Source organism: Myotis yumanensis, unplaced genomic scaffold (genome assembly GCF_028538775.1).
Source record: "Myotis yumanensis isolate MYYU_CA2020_CCGP unplaced genomic scaffold, mMyoYum1.0.hap1 SCAF_2, whole genome shotgun sequence".
NCBI lineage: Eukaryota > Metazoa > Chordata > Mammalia > Chiroptera > Vespertilionidae > Myotis > Myotis yumanensis.
The window spans coordinates 21,420,879-21,444,527 of NW_027223753.1; the positions used below are offsets into that span (position 1 = coordinate 21,420,879).

General features: G+C 50.3%; 1 protein-coding gene across 4 annotated transcripts; it reads left to right on the forward strand.

Moving 5' to 3' along the window:
* Nucleotides 1-3,172: 3,172 nt before the first annotated feature.
* ZSCAN20 (zinc finger and SCAN domain containing 20) lies at nucleotides 3,173-18,445 on the forward strand. 4 transcript variants are annotated; one of them, XM_070404683.1, is made up of 10 exons: nucleotides 3,179-3,208; nucleotides 5,029-5,151; nucleotides 8,726-8,831; nucleotides 9,709-10,235; nucleotides 11,466-11,652; nucleotides 12,098-12,174; nucleotides 12,451-12,535; nucleotides 14,182-14,868; nucleotides 16,081-16,509; nucleotides 17,025-18,445. In XM_070404683.1, exons 4-10 carry the CDS (start codon nucleotides 9,771-9,773, stop codon nucleotides 18,275-18,277), a joined length of 3,183 nt encoding a protein of 1,060 aa, XP_070260784.1. In that variant the 5' UTR covers nucleotides 3,179-3,208; nucleotides 5,029-5,151; nucleotides 8,726-8,831; nucleotides 9,709-9,770; the 3' UTR covers nucleotides 18,278-18,445. The 4 variants fall into 4 exon arrangements, with proteins under 4 accessions (XP_070260785.1, XP_070260784.1, XP_070260786.1 ...); XM_070404684.1 differs by lacking the exons at nucleotides 5,029-5,151; nucleotides 8,726-8,831 and having other exon boundaries at nucleotides 3,173-3,208; XM_070404685.1 differs by lacking the exons at nucleotides 3,179-3,208; nucleotides 5,029-5,151 and having other exon boundaries at nucleotides 8,596-8,831; nucleotides 16,084-16,509.
* Nucleotides 18,446-23,649: the final 5,204 nt, after the last annotated feature.

Consider the following 23,649-nt stretch of genomic DNA (forward strand, 5'->3'; position numbering starts at 1 on the left):
CATGAGAAAGAGGGTGCAGGGGTTGGGGTCACGGAAACTGTGGCCTGAAGGAAATAAAGGGGGGATTCAGGGAGAGTATGGGAAAGAAAGGAAGGCTCAGAGGACTCCTACGCTCTGGAATGGGGTCCAGGACAAGTTCAACCAGCTCTTCAAGGGGCAGAGCGGCCCCTTCCGCCATCTGGGTTATAGGGGAACTGGCAGCCGAGGACCAGAAAGCTGGGATGCTGCCCAGGAGGCAGCAGGCTGATTGTCCGTTCCCTCAATGCGGACATGAAGGCATGGTCATACCTATCACCTTGTTTGACCCTCATAGCAACACTGGGAGGGGAGCCCACCTCCTTGCACTGGTGCTTCAGCCGTGCTAATCCGCTTGCAGCTCCCAGGACACCATGATCTCCTGCCTCTGGGCCTTTGCATGTGCTATTGCTTCCTCCCAATTTATTTCCTCTGGGGAACTGCTACACATCCTTTAAGACTCAATTCAGCCATCGCTTTCTCCAAAAGCCATTCCTGACCTCCCAGCCTCTGGGTTCCCACAACCCCCTTCCTGCACTTCCCTTCCTCAAAGTACTGACCACACTGTACCAGCCCTCACAGGTCTGGGAGCCCCCAGAGCAGTGGTCTCCAAGGGGGGCGGGTGCACAAGATGAGCCACTGGGGCTTAGGAAGGAACTTTTAAAACTTCTATTGGTATTTTTTTTTTCATATATCACTTTATTCTGAAGCTAGTCTGCCTACATTTTAGTCTTATGCTTTGTTATGCTACTTAACCTCTGCACCTCAGTTTCCTCTTCTGTAGTATGGGATAGTATTACACCTTCCCTCAAAGGGCTTTCCAAGGATTAAATGTGCTAATATGTGTAAAGCACAGAAAGCAGGACCTAATAATGCATTGTAAATGTTCAATAAAAGTTAGCTTATCATGCAATTATATATGTACTACATGCATATAATTTATAAGTAAGTGCACATATTTTGGGCCCTAGCTGGTTTGGCTTAGTGGATAGAGTGCCCATCTGTGAACCAAAGGGTCCCAGGTTCGATTCCGGTCAAGAGCACATACTTTGGTTGCAGGCTCCTCCCCGGCCCCGGCCCTGGTTGGGGTTTGTGCAGGAGGCAACCAGTTGATGTGTTTCTCTCTCATCAATGTTTCTCTTTGTCTTTCCCTCTCTCTTCCACTCTCTCTAAAAATCAATGGGAAAATATCCGCTGCTGAGGATTAAAAAAACAAAACAAAACAAAAAACACACACGTTAGGAGTGTATACTAAAAAATGTCTTACTAGTAGGAAACAATACTAACTTACTAATAGAACACTTGACCAGGAGAGTTTGGAGATCAAATCCTGGGGGCAGGGACCATGTGTGATCCGTCTCTGCATCCGCAGAGCCTAGTGTCGGCCCAGCTCAAAGAGAGTCTCAGCAGACAACTGTGAACAGGAAACCACCCTGATGGATGCGGAAGCGGAGAACTGGGGTCTGATTCAGGCTCTGTTGTTTAATTCTGTATGACACTGGGCCAGGGAACTTGGCCTCTGGGGGCTTTTATTTTCCTCCTCTGTACAATGCCAGGCTTTACAGACAAAGGCTAAAGGAAACGGTAGAACAGCTCTGGCCTGGATTTAGGGTGAGGGGTGCCCTCTAGTGGTCTAGTGGTGTCTTTCGCTCTGTGTATTCTCACCTCCACTCCTCCTCTGCAGGATACATGATCCTGTAATGAATGTCCTTACCTGACCCTGCAAAGCTGCCTTTCCAACTTCAGGTCTCGACACCCTCTCAAATGGCTCCAGCCCTCCCAGCACCTCACACTGAAGACCTGTCTCTCTCCCCACTCACTCCATCCCTCCATCTTTCCCGGATGCAGTGTGGGGCGGAGAAGCAACCGTTAGAGTCACACGCCCCAGCTCAAATCAACGCCAGTCAATGCCTATATGATCTTGAGTGGGTCCAAGCCCCCATTTCCTCCTTGTAAATGGGGTAATAATACCCACCTCACAGGGCTGTGAAGACTTCAATAGTAAGGAGTGCCGATAGGTCACTACTCCTTTCGCCATGTAAAACCACTGAGTACTATTAATCAGTTGGAACTTGTTTCATAGAGAAGGATTTTGAGCTAGGTCTTTAAAACTAAGATACAGAATTCCCCAAATTTTAACATGTATTGAGCACTTGGCCATATGCTAGGCATTGTCAATTCCCCCAACTTCTCATAACCATTAGTAAAAATAAGAATAGCTAATATAATTATTAAACTCCTTCTGCTAGCCATGTGCCAGGCTCTTTACAAATTTTTCTCCACTTATTTCTCACAAACCCTATCAGGTAGATGCCATTATTCTAATTCCCATTTTACAGACGAGGAAACTGAAGCATGAAGAGGTGAAACAATTTGCTCAACGTTTCACAAGTAGTGAGTGGCAAGGCCTCCATCCTGCATTTGAAAATCGGAAGTTTCAGACACAAGTAGCTTGACTCCAGCGTCCATGCTCTGCCTGAATTATCTCATTTAATCTTCACAACACCTGCCACGCTCTACACTAACGGATTTACATAACAATAGGTGACATTCGCTGTGTATTTTTAGAATCCAGGCCCTGAATGAATCATTTTGAACGTATTATTTGTTGAAACCTCACAAAAACTTGTAGACTCAGATGCTATTATTATCCTGGTTTTATGGGTTTGAATAAAGCCAGGTTCACAATTGATTCAAAGTCACGCATTTTAACGGTGAGCTGTAAATTACACCTACAATTGTCCAACTCTCTTCTGCCCACCAGCCTGGCCATCTCTAGCCACACCCTCCTTATTTCTTAATGTTTCTGCTTTGATCTCTCTCAGCCTGGGGCTCTCGCTTCTCCCTTAAACAGGCCCCGCCCCTTCAGCTTGAGTCCCCGCCTACTGGGCGGTGCCGTTTCCGAGCCTGTGGAAAGGACCGGGATTGCAGCAGGTCCCGCCCTCACCGTAGAACCTATTCTGATTTGTTCCGGTGCCGGGGACCGGGAGAAGGTGACACATCTATTGGCTGACGGCATCTTCAGGGCAGTAAACGGAAGAGGCCGCCTACCGGCTTTCGCGCGCTTTCTTCTGGGAGTTGTAGTCTCAGACGCTCCATTCCCGGGGTGGCGCCGGTCGGACTCCGCGTCCCAGCATTCCCTGCGCGAACCCTGGAGCACTTCCGCCCCGTTGTGAAGTGGGTGTCTCGGTGGGTGAGTCCGGGTGGCGGGGCGGGGGCATCTGAGACTTAGGCTCTGGGCTGGAGACTTAGGAGGATGGTGTCACAGGGGCCGGGGGCGGTGTGAGCGGAGAAAGAAGCTTTTATGTGTGGGTGGTGGGGTGAGGGGCGGTCAGAGGATGAAGCGTCCGGAGGTGGGAAGGGTCATCGAGGGGTTGGGGATGAGGAGGGAGCTAGAGGGCTCTGGGAGTGAGGACGGGCTCAGGGCTGTGGGTGAGGACACCGAGAGCGGTTCTGGAGATGGGAGAGCCTAGAGGGGCCAGGAGACCACAGAGGGCAGGAGAGGGGGGTCGGGGGCCCGGGCAAGAAGTGGAGAAAAGAGGGCCTGAGCTTGCAGCCCAACCTTGAAAATAACGTACCAGCCCCTACCTGCCCACTGGAGCAGACACTGTCTAATGGTTGTGACTTCTGGAGCCCGGTGGGCGGGACCAGCTATTGTGTTCTGTCCCACACCGGCACTTCTTTCCTCATGCCCGATGGACGCGAATGGCACCGTCCTCCAGGTGCCCAGGCGCCCAGGCGCCGTCCGGGTTCTCTTGCTTTCTTCCACTTCAGGGATCTCCAGATCCTTCCGTTTCCTTCATGTGTCTGGAATCTGCCCTTTCCTTGTCGGGTTTTGGCTGAAGCCCCGCCCGCCCCCCCATCCTTCACCTCTCAGCCTGGACAAACGCAATGTAGCTAGTGTGAACCTGTTTAACCCCCAAATCTGATTATGCCTTCTGCTTTAAAAGCCTCCATTGGCACTCATCACGGATAGAATTAAGTCCAGACACTGGAGCCCGATACTCAGGGTCCTTCCTAAAAGACTTGGCAGCCTAGTCTTTTCGTGCCCCACACTCCAGGGCTACCAAGCTTTCCCCCATTTTGGGGGGAGGCTGTTTGGTTTCCCACCTTTGTACATGCCGTTCTCTCTGACACACTCCCTCCCCTCCCCTTCTCTGCCAAGAGAACGATTCTTTCTTCAGGAACCAATTCAGATGTTACTTTGTTCAATTGCCTTAAGCAGTTAAAGTCCTCCCCCCCCAACCCCCCAGCTCCCTAAGCACTTTCCACATTTGATCATCATCATCATCATCTGTGATTCCTTTTCTCTCTTCCACTAGACTGTAGGCATCTCCAGGACAGGAACAGTTTCTGAGTCACCCCTGTTTCCCACTGCCTAATAAATACTTGGTGAATGTGCGAATAAAGACCATCCAGGGTGAGCTTTGCTCTCTCAGGCTGAAAGGTGCTACTTCCGGTGGATTTCCAGGGGCATGAGTTTTAGTCTTCCTGTTATGGCAGTTTTTGCTGGAAGTTGATGGGGGTTTAAGCCAGGGGTGGCAAATACATGGGATGCGTGCCGCCGATTCCCCTTCCTGTGCCTGGCAGACATAGCTAATTGGCCACAACATGTATTCACATGGGATTTAGAGTCCTCAACACAGTTGAATGACGTTGGTGCTTTAAATGAATCCTATCTGCCTGCTTTCTCTGCTTTATGCCCTGAAGTATAAGGTCAGGCTGCTTAAGCAATAGCTTGGACCATCAGCCAAATGAGCTAGAAAGCTTTCGGGAACTCCCAGTATTTTTTCTCTTTGGAGGTCACAGACCAGCCTTGCCTTTCCCATGGGACTGGGGCCGATCTTTTCCCATCTCACTGCTTTCTGGGTGGGTTCTTCATGTCCACATCCATACTCACTGCCCCAGGAGCCAGGATGCCTCCCCGCTCCCCTGGGTTTGTAGAGGGATCTTGATTTTGACAGCAGCCAGCACCTACCCCTCATTACTTAGGGGAATCTGTACTCTTTCTAGGTTTTCCAGGACATTGGAAGGAACCTTTGAGATCACTCAGCTAAAAGGTGGCAAAGTGACAGCCCATGCTGAATGAAGCCTATCATCACGCTCTATTTAACCCTCAGGGTGTTTGAAACAATTGTGAGTAGGTGGCCAACATTTAAAAATCTAGAATTCAGACTTCTCTTAGAAAAATTAGAAGGCCTGTGGACACTGGGCCATGGCCCGTTGGTACTCTGTAGTGGCCACAGTCCCCACTCCACTCATATTCTCATTGACACTGCCAAGCCTCTAGCCACTGACATTTGTGGCCGCTGATTTTATTCTCCTTGTCCCTTTGCTCTACTCCCATCGTACTAACGGGGGAACTGGGCATAACTGAGTAGGGTCAGGCTGTAAGCTGCAACCTAGAGAGGCTGCAGAAGCCACTTGACCTGTCCCAAGTCACACGGCTGATAAATGGCAGGAGTGGAACCAGCACCCCGACTTGCTCACTCCTGCCTCAGTGTTCCCCCCACTCTCCTCCATGCCATCTTCTCAGGACTTGGGATGCCTGGCAGACCTAGAGCAGGCTGTGTGGTGTGGCTGAAGAAATGACTGGAGGAGATGAAGCTGGGCTTAGCAGTGATGGCGAACCTTTTGAGCTCGGCGTGTCAGCATTTTGAAAAACCCTAACTTACCTCTGGTGCCGTGTCACATAGAGAAATTTTTTGATATTTGCAACCATAGCAAAACCAAGGCTTATATTTTTGATATTTATTTTATATTTTTAAATGCCATTTAACAAAGAAAAATCAACCAAAAAAATGAGTTCGTGTGTCACCTCTGACACGCGTGTCATAGGTTCGCCGTCACTGGCTTAGAGTCCAACTCTACCACTTGGTAGTTGTGTAACCTTAAGTGCATTTTTTTAATAGAAACTCAGTTCCCTCCCTGTGTATAGACTGTAGATATAGTGGAGTCATACCTCACAGGATCATGGTATTCTACAGGCAGCATGGAAAGTGATAATCATATTTAGCCAAAACCACAGTCAGCTCTCTGGCAAGGAGCCATTAGAAACCAACATGCTCTCTCTCAGTAAGCTGCCCGGCACAGCTGGGTTTTCCTGAACACGAGGTGGGAGAGTTGGCCTGTGTCTAGGGACCATGCTGAAGCAAGACACTGCTCACACGCAGTAGAAGAGGGGCCCAAGGGAACTGAGACCAACCTGGGACCAGCAGAGTCCCGGGTGTCATCACCACATGCTCTCTCTGGAACAGACACATAGTGGATGGAACTGGTGCACTATTTAAATCATGTTTGTCCTTCTTCCTTGTTTGTATGGAGTTTCATATGTGTACGTTACAGATCAGGGTCAGGCAGCTCAGCACTAATGGCACTCCACTGGCTTGCCTGGAAGATTCAGTGAAGATGATGAATGTCGAGCACTCAGCCCCTGGCCTGGCACTGTGGGCTCACTCTGAGGTTGCTGATTTGAGAGAAAACCTAGGGGTTCCTGGTAGTCTCAGGGCTGAGGGGTGCCCTTGTCTTCCCTGTCATCTGTGTGTGAAGTCACTCGGCTGTTGGCTGACTGTGTTGACCTCCTTCTGGATAGGCTGCTATTTGTATGTCAGAGAGCAGCAGAAAATCTGCAGGTTTGTATTTAAAAATAACCTTTGGGACTTGCAAGTCTTCCCAGAAGAAAATACCTGTTACCTGAGACTCTGGGCTTTGGGCCTGGGGGGGCAGCTAACTGCCTGTTTTGTTGTAGTGTTCCTTCTGTGCAGGAGCACACACTTTGCTCAGTGATTGTCTCTTAGTAGACTAACTTTTGTGAGGGTAGAGATTGTTTATCCTAGTTCCTGTTGGTTCTCTAGCTCCCAGTACAGTGCAGGGGACACAGTGGGATTCTGTAGATGACTGGTGAATCAGTCCTCGTTTGAGAGAGAGACACAAATGTGTTTGGACTAGTGCATGATTAAGGCTGTGGTTTTAAAAAAATCATGAAAGGTTAATTCTTTAGCGTGCTATAAATTATCCATCTTCCATAGCCCATTAGGTTTTTAATGTACCAGCTTAACTGTTTTAATAAAAGTCAACAAAACTTCCAGTGGCCCTGCTGGGTTGCGCCATTGGAAGACACTGGGTTGGGCACTGTGGTTATAGAAATGAGTAAGATACAGTACTGGCCCTAGTAATGCAGTGGAATGGGGAGCTGTCAGATCCAAGAGCAATTAACTACAATAATGCAGGATAACATATATTAGAGGTATGTGCCAATTGCTTAGGGAACACAAGAGTGGGGAGGCGATTCTTGGAGAGCAGGGATGGGGGCAGGGCATGATAGCATGTCAAGGAAGTCTTAACAGAGAAGGTGATATTGAGCTGATAGCTGAAGGACGAGCAGGAAGTTGTGCTCCTAGCCTCTCCCTAACTATGTGGCGGTCTTTAGGGCACACTTTGTTTTTCATCACCCTTGCCTATTTCTAGACCAGGGGTCCTCAAACTTTTTAAACAGGGGGCCAGGTCACTGTCCCTCAGACCGTTGGAGGGCCGGACTATAGTTTAAAAAAAAACTATGAACAAATTACTATGCACACTGCACATATCTTATTTTGAAGTAAAAAAACAAAACGGGAACAAATATAGTATTTGTATTTGCATGTGGCCCGCGGGCCGTAGTTTGAGGACCCCTGTTCTAGACAGTCCAGTCAGATGACCTAAAATCAAAATACCACCCTCGCTCCATTCTCAATTCAGCCATGTCGTTCCCACGTGGAAGCGACTGATAGGCTCCTTTGAGTGGCATTTTTGATGTCATCTAGATTTGTTGGGAACGACACAAAGGGCTCATTTTCCCAGATAACCCAGCCTGAGTGTGGTCAGAGTCTTCATTGTGTAAAAGCAGCAGCTTCGGACGTTCACTCAGAAAGCGTTTGCTGAGAGCCTCCTGTTTAGTGCATCATGCTTATTGTGGGTGTTGGGGAGTTAAGGGTGTGACAAAAAAGAGAACTAAGCTATATTCCCTGCCACCGGTGTGGCTGTAATCTCTCTGGGGACACACATGTACACACGCCTCTCTGATACAACCTAGAAAGTGGCAAGTGTCACAGTGATGGAAGAGAAGAGAATTCCTTCTGGCATGAGGAAGGCCATTCCTTTATCTAGTTTGCACAGAAAGGGCTTAACGTAATCCTTGCTTCATGGCACATCCCCATCATTAGTTGGCCATTCACTGTGTATGGAGTGCTTCCTGTGTGTGCTGAGCTGTGATAGGTCCCTTTGGAAGCCTGTGATCTAGTGGGTAGATAATTAGAAAGTCTGATCTGGGTAACGATACAGGAAACATGAGGTGGCGCGGAAGCTTGTGGCTGAGGACTGAATCTTGGGAAAGGACAATTTAAGCTGAGCCCTAAGTAGGTGAGGAAAGGGAAGAGACTGTTCCCAAAGGAGACCCCAACACGTGGGAGGGTGCAGAGGGCAGCACGATGTCGGAGCTGCAAGCTGAAGCCACCATGACTGGTGGGAGCACGGTGAGGAAAGGAGGTTTGTATTTGATCTTGAGGGAAATGAGAGGTAGGTCACTGAAGGGTGTTTAGGAGGGAAGCGACATGGTCAGAGTTTGATCTAGTCTGGTTGTGCAAAGAATGGGTCAAGGGTGAGAGGAGTGAAGGCAGGGACATGAGATAAAATGCTGATCAAGTGATAAATGTGATGATTTCTCTGGACCAAGGTGGTGGCCTTGGGGATGTAGACGGTTAGAAGACCAAGTGGACACAGTCTGGTGATGAGTTGGATGTGGGGGATCTTGGAGAAAGATGATCAGGTTCCTGGTATAGGTAAGTCGATGGAAGTTGTGTCTTTTTGTTGTTAATCCTCAGCAGAGGATATTTCCCCTTGATTTTTAGGGAAGGGAGGGGGAGAGACAGAGAGAGAGAAACATTGATGTGAGAGAGACACATCAATCGGTTGCCTTCTGCATGCGCCCCGACCAGGATTGGGGGTTGAGCCTACAACTGAGGGATGTGCCCTTGACCAGAATTGAACCTGGGACCCTTCAGTCTGTGGGCTGCTGCTCTATCCACTGAGCCAAACCAGCGAGGGCTGGTGCCTTTTTGGATGGAGAGCTCCAGAAGAGAGACAGACCTGCAGGAGAAAATGATGAGTTCAGTTTTTGACCCATTGAGTTTGAGGTGCCTAAGAGACAGTCAAGTGGAAATGTCTTACAGGTGGTTGGACTTGGGGGTCTTGAGACAGGTCCTGGCTGCAGTGTTGGGAGTCACAGAGATGGTGAGAAACGACAAACAAGTACAGAGTGAGAGAGGGACTTTGCGAGGGGAGCACCTTTAGGGGAAGACTAAAGCTTGAAGGCCCGGAAGAAAGGCCTTCCGGAGGGGGTGATGTTTATCCCGACTCTAGGGAAGGTCTGACTTTGGACGTGTGTAGAGGGGGAAGGCTATGCCGGGACCAGATCACAGAGGCTTTGATGCCAGGCTAAGGCGTTTGGCGTGTCCCAGAGGGTTTAACACTGTGCTGTCTTCCTTTGTTGTGCTGGTTGTTGGCTGCTGGTGCCTGATTGTGGTCCAGCTTCCTGCTTATGGCACAGGGGCATCGCTCAGCACTCCACCCCATCCAGTGGCTGTGGTGGGTGTGAGGAAGGGGGAAGGTGAGGCTCCTGGGTCCTCTGCTCACTGTCCTTTATCTTTCTGCCTTCAGAGCCTTGGAAAGCATTTCCTCTCCCAGGAGCCCCGTGAAGGACACACCATAGATGCAGGAAGATGGAGGATGAGGACAGCCCAGCTGAAGTGAGGCGTCCAGGACAGAGCATGGCGGCAGCCCTGGAGGCCCAGGCCCGGGCGTCTCCCCGACCAGAGCTTGAAGAACTCCTGATTGTGAAACTGGAGGAGGACGCATGGAGATCAGAGTCCAGGCCTCAGGAGAAGGACCATGACCCTGGGCCCGGCCCCGAGGCCTCCCGCCAGCGCTTCAGGCAGTTCCAGTACAGGGACGCATCGGGACCGCACGAGGCCTTCAGCCAGCTCTGGGCGCTCTGCTGTCGCTGGCTGAGGCCAGAGGTCCGCCTCAAAGAGCAGATCCTGGAGCTGCTGGTGCTGGAGCAGTTCCTGACTATCTTACCCAGGGAGGTCCAGGCCTGGGTGCAGGCGCGCCACCCTGAGAGCGGCGAGGAGGCGGTGGCCCTGGTGGAGGATTGGCACCGAGAGGCCCGGGCTGCAGGGCAACGGGTGAGGCAAATAGCCGGCCTCCCTGAAGTGGTCAGGCAGGCAGCGGGCTGTGACTGGCTTAGTAATTTCCAAAATAATAATTATTGTTATGGAGCAGCTGACATCTATTGAGCATGACCGTGTACCAGGAGTGTTCTAAGTCAGCAATTCTCAACCTGTGGGTCACGAGCCCTTTGGGGGTCGAAGGACCCTTTCACAGGGGTCGCCTAAGACCATCGGAAAACACATATATAATTACATATTGTTTTTGTGATTAATCACTATGCTTTAATTATGTTCAATTTGTAACAGTGAAATTGGGGGTCACCACATGAGGAACTCTATTAAAGGGTCGCGGCATTAGGAAGGTTGAGAACCACTGTTCTAAGTGCTTCCCATGTATTAGCTCATTTAATCCTGTCAACAATTTAACGAGATAGGTCCTATTATCTTAGTTTTGCCAGTGTGGAAACTGAGGCAGAGCAAAGACGGTAATTGGCCGCGTGGTAGAGGCAGGGTGTGAACTGAGACAGTCTGACTCTAAAGCCAGCATTCACAGCCACTGCTCTGAACTCTCCCCAGGCCGTGTTCACAGAATTTGTATGGTTTTATACTTAATAGAGTCTTTTCACATATGCGATTGCTTTGGATGCTGATTAGCAGTAATGTAAGTACAAGAAATAGCATTATTGTCCCTATAATTTATAGATTCAACCAAGTCCCTAAAAGTCAGGTGGTTCAGAAAGCTCCGTCCCTGTGAACCACAGCCTGAACCCAGGTCCGTAGGTCCCAGGGTCATCGTTCTACCCACCTCAGACGCCTCATCAGGAACCTAGGAATGAAAACACCTCTGAGGCATGAGGCTCACATGAAATAGTAACTGACATTTATTGAACACTCACTGTGTGCCAGACACTCTTCCAAGGCTTCTGTATATGTTGCTTATCTAGTCCACCCTGCACCCCAATAAGGTAGGTACTGTTACCATCACCATTTTTCAAAAGGGTGGACAGAGACTCGGGTAAGTAACTTGCCCAAATTTACTACATTGAAAGGAAAATATTGTGGATTTAACTCATAGTCTCAGCACTTAGCAGCCTGAGGGCTTGTTGTCATACTCGAGCCGTCTTCGGGTCTTAAAAGGGGCCTGTTAATCCCTAGATCACCACTGTCCCCTAAAGAACACTTTCTGCCCTACCAAGACTGGTCTTATGGGGCTGACAATTGGGAACGTTGCCCGTCTGTGTGTAGGAACTGGAGCTGTGTGGAGAAGAGACCCGGTCCTTGAAGGCAAAGCGGGAATCTCAGAGCTTTCAGCGGCAATCAGCCCAGCACTGGCCCGAGAGACCGCCCCAGAGGCAGTGGGTGAGGAATCCGTGCCCGGACCTTCCCAAGCATCTCGACTCCAAGATGGCGCCCCAGGCCTTGAAGGAGAGTGGTGAGTACAAAACTCAAGGAACGTCAAGGGAGAGGGGTGAGGGTGGTGAGGAAGGGTGCATGGGGAGGAGGGATGTATGAATTCCAGGCAAGGGGTAGAACAGTGTCTGATGGACTCACTGAGAAGTAAGGCAAGTACGTAAGCATCGCAAAAGAAGGCAAAGTTCCCAGTGATGGCTCGTCCCCTCCAGAGCCGAGTCACAGCAGCTTCAGGCTGGGGCGGGGGAGGTGGTGACCCTCGGAGTTCTGGGCTGGCATCTCCCACAAGGCACCTCACTCAAGGCAGCTTAGAAGCCAGGCTCTCTCGGAGGGAAGGAAAGGGGAGACTTGCACTGACTGGGGAGAGTCCCAGCTTGACCCGAGCACGGCTTTTGGAAAGCTGGACCCAAGTGGGTGGTTCTGTGGAGACCAGAGCTTGGGTTTCAGAGACTCTTTCTTCTTCTCAGCTGCCCTCACTCCCCGAGTCCCTACTCTCCCAAAGACGGGGAGCGTTGGAGATTGGGCGGTGACAGCTGAGTCCCAGGTAAGCTGCTCTGTTCTCCCCTTCCTGTCACTACTGCCCCTTTGCTCCACTTCTTCTCTATGGCCTCCCCTCAGCAAAAGGCCACAAGGCCTGGGTGTCAGCTCTTGCTGCTTGCCCCCTGTCGCTGGGCTTCTCCTTGGTCATGCTGCTCCTTATGATGCTAGCTAGACTCACCCCGTATCCCTGTGCTTCCATGACCTTTTCTGGGGCCCACAGGGTTTCCTAGGCTGTTTTCCAGGGTCAGTGACATCTGAGGTCCTTTTGTCCACCTCTCAGGAAGCCCGGGGCCCTGGCAGACGTGCCGAGAAGGAGTTTCGCAAGGAGCCCCCCGGAGACCACCGTGGGAACTGCGTGTCCCTGGGTAAGGAACTAGTGCCCTCGGAAGAAGGTGCTGGGTCCCCAAACCCTCAGTTCCCAGAGCGTTCCGTCACTCCCTAAGTCTCGTGCCTCTGTGAAGTCAGTGGATTGCAGACAGAGGAAGAAGATAAGCTTTTCGTAGCCAACACTGTGGTGGCAGGGGTGGAGCGTGGGGAGTGGAGTCGCCGGGATGGAGGCTGGCAGGTTGGCTTCCAGGAGCCTCTCCTCTCAGGGCTCCTTCCCTTCTTTTCCCCAGTAAATTCACCACAGTGCAGGGCTGGGCCCTGCCTGCTGTCACAGAAATCCAGGCTTTTCAGCATCAAACAGGACCCAGCACTCAGGGGCGGACTGAACCAAGCCCGTGAGGCTCAGGCACTCAGCCACAGTGAGGAGTGAATCTTACAGGGCTCAGGAGGCTGGAAGCCCCTGTGATCGAGGCTGGAAGCCCCTGTGATCGGCGCAGACTGCTTTCTCTGTAGCCACATCTGCACGGGAAGCCAAATAGTAGCGAACCGCTTCCCGCTGGAATTAGACTCGTGAGGGAAGAGCAGAAGGGACAGTGACAGGTCTGACCCACTCCTGTCAGTAAGGTGAGGCACCAGAAGCTTGTTGGCTGCTCGCTTGACAGTGTGACCCCGTTTACACGTGGTATCTGGTGGAAATAACACCCAGAGGGACAAACTGGGAAACGCTGAGCTAGATAATCCTGAGGCCTCTTTTAGTTTTAAACTATTTCTAGTTTTGTTCAAATACTTATTTAATTAAAGGCTTTCTATTTGTTAGGGTTGGGAGTGGTTGGAACAGCAGTCCTTTAGCTAAGTGTTATAAAAGGTAAGGACGTTTATTTTCTCACATAATTGGAAGTCCAGAGGAGGGCACGCTCCAGCCACAGTACGGAGGGCTCAGCAACATCACCTCTCTGCTCTGCACCCTCAGTCTCAGCTTCACATGAAAGCTATTGTGTGTCAGAGTCAAGAGATAGATGCCAATGACAATTGAGGCCACATATTTCCTAGTAAGACACACACACACACACACACACACACACACACACACGTGGAGGGAGACAGAGTGAGAGACCTGTCCGACCATCGGGTTCATTCTGATTGGGCCAGTTTATTTTTTTTTTATTTTTATTTTTTTAAATTATTATTATTTTTTTAAATATATCTTTTGATTTCAGAGAGGAAGGGAGAGGGAATGAGCGATAGAAACATCAATGATGAGAGAGAATCATTGACTGGCTGCCTCCTGCACATCCCCTACAGGGGATCAAGCCCACACCTGGGCATGTGCCCTTGACCAGAATCGAACCTGGGACCCTTCAGTCTGCAGGCCGACGCTCTATCCACTGAGCCAAACCAGCTAGGGCTGATTGGGCCAGTTTAAATCACATGCCCATTTGAGGACCAATGACAGTTACTTTTGTATGATCTGTTTCATTACAACAAAGAGAGCAAATGAACAAAGCTAACAGGTCAATGACCATTTCTGGTGAAGTGATCCTGTTACCTCTACTTCCTTCTCTAACCCCCCAGACATGTGTTGGGCTTAGCCCGAGAAGTTCTCGTTAGCCTCTCGTAGGGAAATATGTTGGACAAGCACTCTGCTCAGTAAATCATTTCTGTCATTTCTCTTCTTTTTATGTAGGAGTTCTAGTTTCAAAACCAAACATCATCACCCAGCAAGAGCAAGGACCAGAATTCTGGGGTCCGAGTCGTATAAATTCCGGAAAAAGGTGCACTGCAGATTACAGCCTGGATAATGAGCAAATAAAACCAGCCCCAGCTCTGGTCTGGAGGGACTCTCAGGCGTGGGAAGAACAGTACCAATGGGACTCGGAGGACATGAAGGTGTCGGGCGTGCACTGGGGCTATGAGGAGACCAAGACCTTCCTGGCAATTTTGAGTGAGTCTCCTTTCTCTGAAAAGCTCCGGACTTGTCACCAGAACCGACAGGTGTATCGGGCCATTGCAGAGCGGCTGAGGGCACGAGGCTTCCTGCGGACACTGGAGCAGTGTCGCTACAGGGTCAAAAACCTCCTACGGAACTACCGAAAAGCCAAGAGCAGCCACCCACCGGGGACCTGTCCCTTCTACGAGGAGCTGGAGGCCCTGGTGAGGGCTCGGACAGCCATCAGAGCCACAGACGGCCCAGGAGTGGCTGTGGCCCTCCCCAGGCTGGGGGACAGTGATGCAGAGATGGAGGAACAAGAGTTTGGGAACTGGGAGCCAGAGGAAACGGCAGAAGACTGTAATGGTGATGACCTGGCCACTGGCGAGTCCGTCCAGGGGCCCAGGATTGCAAGGGGTCCGGCTCTATTCCAGAGTCGTATTGGTAAGAACACAGGCATTTAACTGGATCCAGTATCCAACCCTCCTACTAGCCAAACCTCTGCTCCCCAAGCTCAGGGCACGGAAGTCTGGATTGATGCTACTGGAATGAGGCATTAAGTTCCTTCAGTCATCCTCAGACTCCTACTGTCTTCTCCTGTGACCAAATCTCATTGTACAAGTTTTCTTAGCTATAGAAAGAGTCCTGAGGATCTTTAAAGAGCAAATTCAGTATTTCCCAAAGTGTGTATGGGGATGATCATAAGTTGCACGAGTAAATTTTTAATTTTAATGTGTATGAACACATCAACTATGATTTCACAGACAGTAAATTTAGATAAAGATATTGAGTGAAATATTTAACAGACAGAGCAGAAATTAAGACAGTATATAGTTGAGTAATCAGTGTTTGGGAAATAGCCAAGTCACTGTAAAAGTGGGAACACGCCCAGCTGATGTGGCTCAGTGGTTGAGCATTGACCCATGAACCAAGAGGTCACCGGTTCCATTCCCAGTCAGGACACATGCCCAGGTTGCAGGCTTGATCCCTAGTAGGGGGCGTGCAGGAGGCAGCCGATCGATGTTGTTTCTCTCTCATCAGTGTTTCTATCTCTCTAGCCCTCTCTCTTCCTCTCTCTCTAAAGTCAATAAAAACATATTTTTTAAAAAGTGGGAGCGCTGAAGCCTAAGAGATGAAGTGTCTTATCTCAGGATCTAAGCGAGGCAGGGGCAGAGTCAGGGTTAGAGCCCAGGACTCCAGCCTCCTTTTATGTGGTGTTCCTCCCTGGCTGCATCATGTACCTGCAGAGGAACTGAGAACAGACCACTTCCTTTTCCTTCTTCTAAGGATTCTCAGTTTCCATATTTGTTAAAAGGAAAATTCATGAAAGTAAGTAGAAGACATGTATTGACTGGTTATAGAGAGAGTCTCTTGTATCCCAATTACAGGCCTTTCCCTGAACCAATCAGCTGAAGCCAGGGGGTGGGGTCACCTGGTATAATATGGCCACCTAAGTCCTTCCCTATAGCCAAGACTCGTAGGTGTTAATCTCTTAGAAGGGGTTGGGGTGGGAAGCTCTGACACAGCCCTGAGAGGCAAGGGTATGGTTGGTGCCCAGGTACCTGGACAATTTCTGAGGGGCAGGTGACCCTGATCCCTGATGACCTAGGCAAGTCTCATTAAATCTCACAATTCTGACCTCTTCACTCCTGACAGCAGGTGTGCACTGGGGCTATGAGGAGACCAAGGCCTTCCTGACCATTCTCAGTGAGTCCCCATTCTCTGAAAAGCTTCGCACCTGTCACCAGAACAGTCAGGTGTACCGGGCCATCGCAGAGCGGCTATGTGCACAGGGCTTCCTGCGGACACTGGAGCAGTGTCGCTACAGATTTAAGAACCTCCTTCGAAGCTACCGGAAAGCCAAGAGCAGCCACCCACCAGGGACATGCCCCTTCTATGAGGAGCTGGACTCACTGGTGAGGGCACGGACTGCAGTCAGAGCCATGGGGAACATCAGAGAGGTAGCAGGTCTTCCTACGTCTGGGTGGAGCAGTACAGAGGCTGACGACCAGGAGGCCTGGGATGAGATGGCAGATGAAAATGTCATCAAACCTCCAACCCCATGTCCTAAAACCCCGCACACTGGTAAGCATGGAATAATTGGGTGCCCACAAAATCTGCCAGCATGCAGAGAGAGTGAGGGAGCCAGGCTCCTTATCTTGTCTCTGGACTAAAACAATGGAATCGAGTAGAAGGATTTGTGCTTTTCTTAGATTATGTCTAGTTTAGTGTAATCCCCTAAATGAGATAAGCAGTCAGGTCTAGATTTTATTGGGATTTGGTTGAGCACTTATGGAATTTATTCAATCTCATATGACATAGGACATACTGATTTTACTAGAAGAAGGTGTTCATTATCAAATAGTGGAATAAAGGAATTGGCCAGGGAGACTGGCTGGCTGTTTGGTTGGGGCTCATGGCTCCCTTGGTGGGGTCACCAGGTCTCAGACTCCTTTCCCCAGCTTTTCAGGTCACAAATGCATGTATGCACCAAAACTTGACCAATTTCATGTTAGCCAAATTCATAAGACACAGGATATAGATATGTAAATAGACACCAACTAATGAATGAAAAACCACATTTCTACCCATTTTTTCAGGTTTTGAGATGAGTCATGAGGATGAAGGCCAGAGTTCAGAGCAGGATATTTTTGAGGAGTTGCCTGGAGTGTTATCAAAATGTCCTCCAGAAGTTGTTTGCCACCCTCACGATTGGGAGGAAGACAGTGAACATGAAGATGAAGAGCAGGCAGGAAATCCACCACAGGAACGATGGGAAGAATGTTCTTCTGAAGAAGACTTAGAAAAACTTATTGACCATCAAGGCCTGTACCTTGCAGAGAAACCCTACAAGTGTGACACATATGTGAAAAGCTTCAGTCGGACCTCCCACTTCATCACTCGCCAGCAGACACACCCAGGTGAGAAGCCCTACAAATGCCTCAAATGTGGGAAAAGCTTTAGTGACCACTCCAACCTCAATACCCACCAGAGAATTCACACTGGAGAGAAGCCCTACAAATGCTTCGAATGTGGGAAAAGCTTTAGTGATCACTCCAATCTTGTCACCCACCACAGAATTCACACAGGGGTAAAGCCCTATAAATGTGGGGCATGTTGGAAAAGCTTCAACCAGAGCTCCAACCTTCTGAAACATCAGAGAATCCACTTGGGAGGAAATCCTGACTATTGTAGTGAGCCTGGGGAAAACTTTGGCCAAAGCCCCTCCTTTAGTGCCCACTGGAGGAACTTGACAGAGGAGACAACTCCTGAACAACCTCAAAGTGCCAGTAGGAACTTAGATTCTCCTGGACCGTACAGCACCAACTCAGGGGAGAAACTTTATCGGTGTTCTGAGTGTGGAAGAACCTTCTCCAAGAGCTCTGCCCTCATTAGTCACCAAAGAATCCATACAGGAGAGAAACCATATGAATGTGCTGAATGTGGGAAAAGCTTCAGTAAGAGCTCCACCTTGGCTAACCACCAGAGAACCCACACTGGGGAGAAGCCATATAAGTGCATGGACTGTGGGAAGTGCTTCAGTGAACGCTCCAAGCTCATCACACATCAGAGAGTGCACACAGGAGAGAAGCCCTACAAATGCCTCGAGTGTGGAAAATTCTTCCGTGACCGTTCTAATCTCATTACTCACCAGAGGATTCACACGGGAGAGAAGCCTTATAAGTGCAGAGAGTGTGGGAAATGCTTTAACCAGAGCTCCAGTCTTATTATTCACCAGAGAATCCACACTGGGGAAAAACCCTACAAGTGCTTGGAGTGTGGCAAAGACTTCAACAATAGCTCCCACTTCAGTGCCCACCGGAGAACCCATGCAGGAGGGAAAGCGTCGTAGAAGACAACTCCCCCCACAGCAAAAGAGAGAAATGTGTATTTAAATCTCCCAAGATTATCAGATGTTTGGTAGAAAGAAACATTCCCAGTTTTTAAGCTTGGTGTATACCCAGGGAAGTTATCTTGATATAATCCAGGTAATTTGGCAGCGAATTACAAATGCTAAGGATCCAAATTTGTGATTTTTTTTCTCCTGTAAAACATCTGCACTCACTCCTCAGGCTGTCCTTACATTTGCTGTCATTTAAGGGCTTACTCAGTGTTTGAGCCAAACTGGAAGCTTAGGGGATTAGAGGCCAATCACTGGTCCTGAGCAGGGATTCCAGACCTCGCTGTGCCTTCACACTCCCGTGTGTACACATCCCCCATTGGCACACGTCAGTCTCCTGCATGGCAGTCTCTAGTTGGGGCGTATCCTCAGAGAATTTTGAGACTCTGGTGAGAGAACAGGCCACCATGAGCTCAGCAAAAAGGAGGAACAACAGTTACGTATTACTCATGTTACTAAGTGCTAATAATAGCAAAAATAGCCGGTATTTATCAAGCATTTGCTGTTCGGCAGGCTCTCTGTTAAGCACTTTATATACTTGATCTCATTTAATCCTCACAACAGCCCCAGGAAATAGGTACTAATATTCTCCCCATTTCCCAGAGAAGAAAAGCGAGGCTTGGGAGACTGAAGTAACTTGCTTGGGTCACAGCTGAAAGTGGCAGAGGCGGGATCCAGCCCGACCTGTCTGCCCAGAGCCTGAGGTGTTCCTACCACCATGGAGAACCCCCCTCACGTTGAGGCAGTAACTCGGGCCAGGATCTCAAAGCACTTTGTAGACCACACATCCTGTTAACATTTCTCTATGAATCTAAAGGTGAAAGGTTTGGGGATGTTGATAACTGGCACTGGGCTCTGAGCACTAGATGTGAATTTCCGTCTTTACAGTGACGGGTGAGAGTGAGAGGTGGGCTGAGACTGGGAAGCACATGTAGCCAAAGTGACGTTCCTTCTGGTGAGACCGCTGTGGCCAGGGCAGGGGGTTGAAGCAGCTCCCTTTTCTCCGGGAGTCAGTCCTGCCCCTTGTTCCCTCTGGGTAAATCGTTAAGCTGAACCTTGCAGAAAGCTGAGCCTCCTCACATGTTCACTCATCTCGGTGTCGCTCCCGGGCCCTTTGCCTCGTGGCCGGGCAGAAGCTTTGTTCCTCATCCAGACTCTGTCCTAGCCCCGCTTCTCCACGGCTCGTTCACTCCGTTCTGTTTGTCTTTACCACGGTGTGCGTGCTGATGACTCCCAGATCTGTCTCGTGCCCTGGGCTCCCCTCTTAGGAGCCCAGTCGCCTGCTGACCAGCCCTACTTGGGCGATTCCTGGGCCCCTCCAGCTGCCATGTCCACCTGCTGCCAACTCCGGCCACCCGTTCAGCACGTGCACGTACACGCACTCGGACTCACAAACATTCCCTCACACTGCCTCAGGGAGCCTTACACACTCACAGCCCAGACCCTGTCCCGCACCCACACTTCTCCCTTCTAAGGGCATTTTCCAATTGGACTGTGGTTATCCGGCTGCCGGGGAGGAGTCGGTATCTATAGTCAGAGATAGTCCCCTTACCTTAGTTTTGATCCCACTCTCCCTTTCCACCTCCCTTAACATGCCCCCCTCCCCAACACACCCAGAAGCAGATGCCAATCTTACTTTAAGCCCCTGCCCCAGTCCACTTGGGGGTTCGTGCTGCATTTAGTGGTAGGTCAGGGAAGGCTGTGCAGGAGAGGGGAGGTTCAAGCTGGGTCTTGGAGCTCCCACTTCAGCCTGTGACAGCTCCCAGCTGGTTCTACACCCGCAACATCCGTATCAGCACTCACACACACACCACCATTCCCCCCTCGCTCTGATTTTAGGCAAGTCGGGAATTCCCTCCAAGTGCACATTCTCGGGGTGGGGTGGGGGTGGGGGTAAAGGTGCATTCCTCCTCACCTCGCCATTCCTTCCACCACCCTCGCTGCAGCAGAGCGACAGCCTCTCACCTCCTTCCGGTGCACCTTTCACCTGGCTCATGCCAGGAACCCTAGAAGCGGCCTGCGCCCAGGGACCCCATCCTGTGCTGCGAGCAGGAAGAGGCGGCAAGCTCCAGAGGCCCCTCCTCTGTGTGTGGACCATTCTCCCATTTCTCAGGGCTGAGCTGCTTCCTTCTAAGAGCCACCTGGTTAAGTCAAGAGCAGGAGATTTTGCCTAAACTCGTTGTACAAGTAGAATAGGGATCCACACAGGCATAGCCTTTCTTACCAGGGCACTGTTAGCGATGCCTTTTGCATGTGAAGATGATTCTGATCATGTCTGCCGCTGCATAACACTCCCAAAGTCACGTTTGTTTTCGACATTTTCATTGGGGGACAATACCCCGTAATTGTGCTGCCTAGAGGGTGAGGGCCCCAGATGGACAGAAACAAGTCCATCTCTGAGGCTGGTTGGGTTCATCTGAGTCCCAAGAGGAGAGGAGCCACGGGCAAGGGCTGACAGCCGTTGTCACAGAACTCTCCTGAGAGTCCCTGGGCTCAGGGAGCCCTACTCGGTGCCGGTGCCGGGCGACATGTGACACAGGGGGAAAGGCCTCTTTTCCCTCCTTCCATGTAGGACATGGCTTAGCTCCAGTGTTTTGGGGAATTCATAGACCAGAGTCACTTCTGCGTATTTAGAGGCAGCGGAGACCAGCAGGAGGAGGGGCCCGGTGGTGCCCTGGTGGTGGAGGTGAGCAGCTTTGAAGCCCTCCCTGCCGATTCCACCTGGTGGGGGTCAGGGCAGGAGAACGCCTTACAGGCAGTACCTGAGGAAAGGGCTTGGTCATGACCACAGGACGTCCCCGACCCAACTCCACTCCTGAGGTTCCCAGAAATCAATGGCGGAGGTAAGGCCAGCCGGCTGAAGGTCACACTAAATCCGTCTGGCAGGTCCTGGGGGGAAGACAACACAGGGAAGCTGGACATCTGTGATGGACGCTAGCTTCTGACTATGGAGTGAAAATGGGTTCAGGTTTGGCCACGAAGGGCTCAGAGATTCAAGGTCCGATTCTAAACACACATCAGCTCTCTTGGGCTGCAAATTGTGCATCAGTCCCTGGCCTCGGTTTATGTGGCTTTGTTTTCACTTCCTTATCCCTTGTTTTCCTATGATATTAAGTACATTTCTTAAATCTTGTAAAAACCCATTTTGGTATAAAATGACCTGATAATTAAATTATACTGATTAAACTGCACACGCGTACACGTACACACACACACACACACACACACAGGTGGGGAGATGTTTGGATTCTCTGGCATCTCCCTGGTTACACCAAAAGCAGGGAGGTAAAGAGGAGGGCAAACCAGTGAGGCCCAGGCTGTCAGGGAGGAGGGGCTCCAGACCTCAGTCCCCTTGTGCTGAATCGCCATCTGCCTTACCCTGTTCTGATTCTTCAGATGTGGCTGAAGGCACATGGCCCAGGAGCCATTGCTTTTGGCCTGTGACAGGGCTCTTTGGTCTGCTGGACTCCTCCGTGCGTCTACGCTGAGACATCTGTGCTGGGAAATCTGAGGCACCTGGGATGCACATAACACAGGGCCAATTATGGATAAAGGGGAGGAAAGTGCTCCCAGAAGGCCGACTCCTCCCTGGCTCTGCTCATGTGCCTCCCAGTTCAGGAACAGAGGCCATACACCTTGTACTTGAGAAAGTGGGGGAAGATGGGACATTCTTCCCTCCTTGCTCCACCCATTCCCTTCAGGTAATACTCAGAAGCTTTGTAGCTCAAGGCTGAAGTTTTCTAATAATTGTTTACTCTTTATCCTTGTTGAATGGCGTATGGGTAACACTTTGCCTTTTAGCTTCTATTATCCTTGATTCTGATTGTGAATTAGGAGCAGGGAGATGGAGAGAGAGAGATCAGAATTTGACATGATTTTGATCAGAATCCACTGGAAACTTTCTTCCTATAGGAGTCAGAATCTCCAGTGCAGGTTCTACCACAGCAGCGGTTAGAATGCACTCATGGTCTGCACATCGTGGGGCAAAGATGACATCGGGGAGGCAGTAAGTCATGGTCTCCCTGAAGGAGAACAGGGGCTTTGTTTACACGTTTTCCTGTAACTTGTTTGTAGCAGTTGCTTCACCACTGACCAGATCCCCAGGGCCTGCGTCCTGGAGACAGGGCAGAGGCCATGGACTCCCCCTCATCATGTGCTTTCTGTTAGCCATGGTTTGACCACATGTACAGCAGGGCCCAGAGGTCACTTACAAAATCATGTTCATCGTCTCAAGTGTCAAAGCTGACCAGCCAGCCCAGGCAGGAACAAGAATTCTTATCACTCTCGATAGCCATCGAGCTGGCTGTGACCAATCCAACTGAGAATGTGATACGGGAGAAAAACCCGGCCTGAGGGACATGCCCGGGGACCTGGGCTGGCTATCTGTTGGCCCCCATGTCAATAGACCCCTGAGTGCTCTTGCTGCCAGAGTTGGGGCGGGGGGGGGGGGGAGCGCAGGAATATAATGGGCAGGGGCACCTAGTCCCCAGGTAGGTAGTAGGAATCACCAGGCGAGCTCTGGACATCCTTGGGGTTGAGGTCTGAAGACAAGGCGTGAGACCTGATAGATACAGGGCTCAGAAAGCTTGAGGAAGGAGCCAGGTTCCAGCTCTGGGAGTTGGCCTGCACTCTTAACTGTGAGAACATTTGAAAGCTCCTTTGATGCTAATCTCACTTCCTGAACATGTACCTGCGTTCACTGAAGACTTCCTCCCTTGGTGCTTCTTTTGCACCCCAATGCTTGTCAGCACCCTGGGTGACTCAGCCATCTACAAGAGGGCCATATGGTCTTTGACCTCATGGGTGCCTGTGCCACTCCGTCTCAGCCACATTTGTCCTCGAACCCTTCCCCCCTTCATCTAATCAATTGAACTAATCCAGACACTAATCTCTTCTGAGCTCCAGATTTGCATAACTAAGTGTTTGGGGTCTCCTCTGGGACTCAGCAGGTCCATATTGATTTTCCCCCTGAGCTGGTTCCCTAGCCCTCCTCCCCTTCTTTTTCATCCCAGTCAAGAGTATCATCATCCCTCCAGTTGCTCAGGCTTTGAGAGTCCCCCTTGAATCTCTTTTGTCCTTTGTCTCTCTGTCCAACCACCAAGGCATGTGAAAGAAATCTTTAAAAGACATCTTGAATCTACCCATTTCTATCCATGCCATTGGTGGGAATGCTCTTGTCTTCATCCTGGCTAGCATCACCCACACCCGGTTGACTAGTTAGCAGCTGCCTCCTAACTCTTCTAGTTTTACAGTGTCCTTCTCAGTCTCGTTCAACAGCGTTGGGCCTGAATTTGGTCTTGATGCCAACATGGTGATCCCTGGTT

Excerpts from the sequence above, each read along its gene's own strand:
- ZSCAN20 (XM_070404684.1), top strand. The coding sequence starts at position 9,771 with ATGGAGGATGAGGACAGCCCAGCTGAAGTGAGGCGTCCAGGACAGAGC. Across the intron at positions 11,653-12,097 it reads CCAGGCCTTGAAGGAGAGTG|CTGCCCTCACTCCCCGAGTC; the intron begins GTGAGTACAAAA and ends TCTTCTTCTCAG. Across the intron at positions 12,536-14,181 it reads TGGGAACTGCGTGTCCCTGG|GAGTTCTAGTTTCAAAACCA; the intron begins GTAAGGAACTAG and ends CTTTTTATGTAG.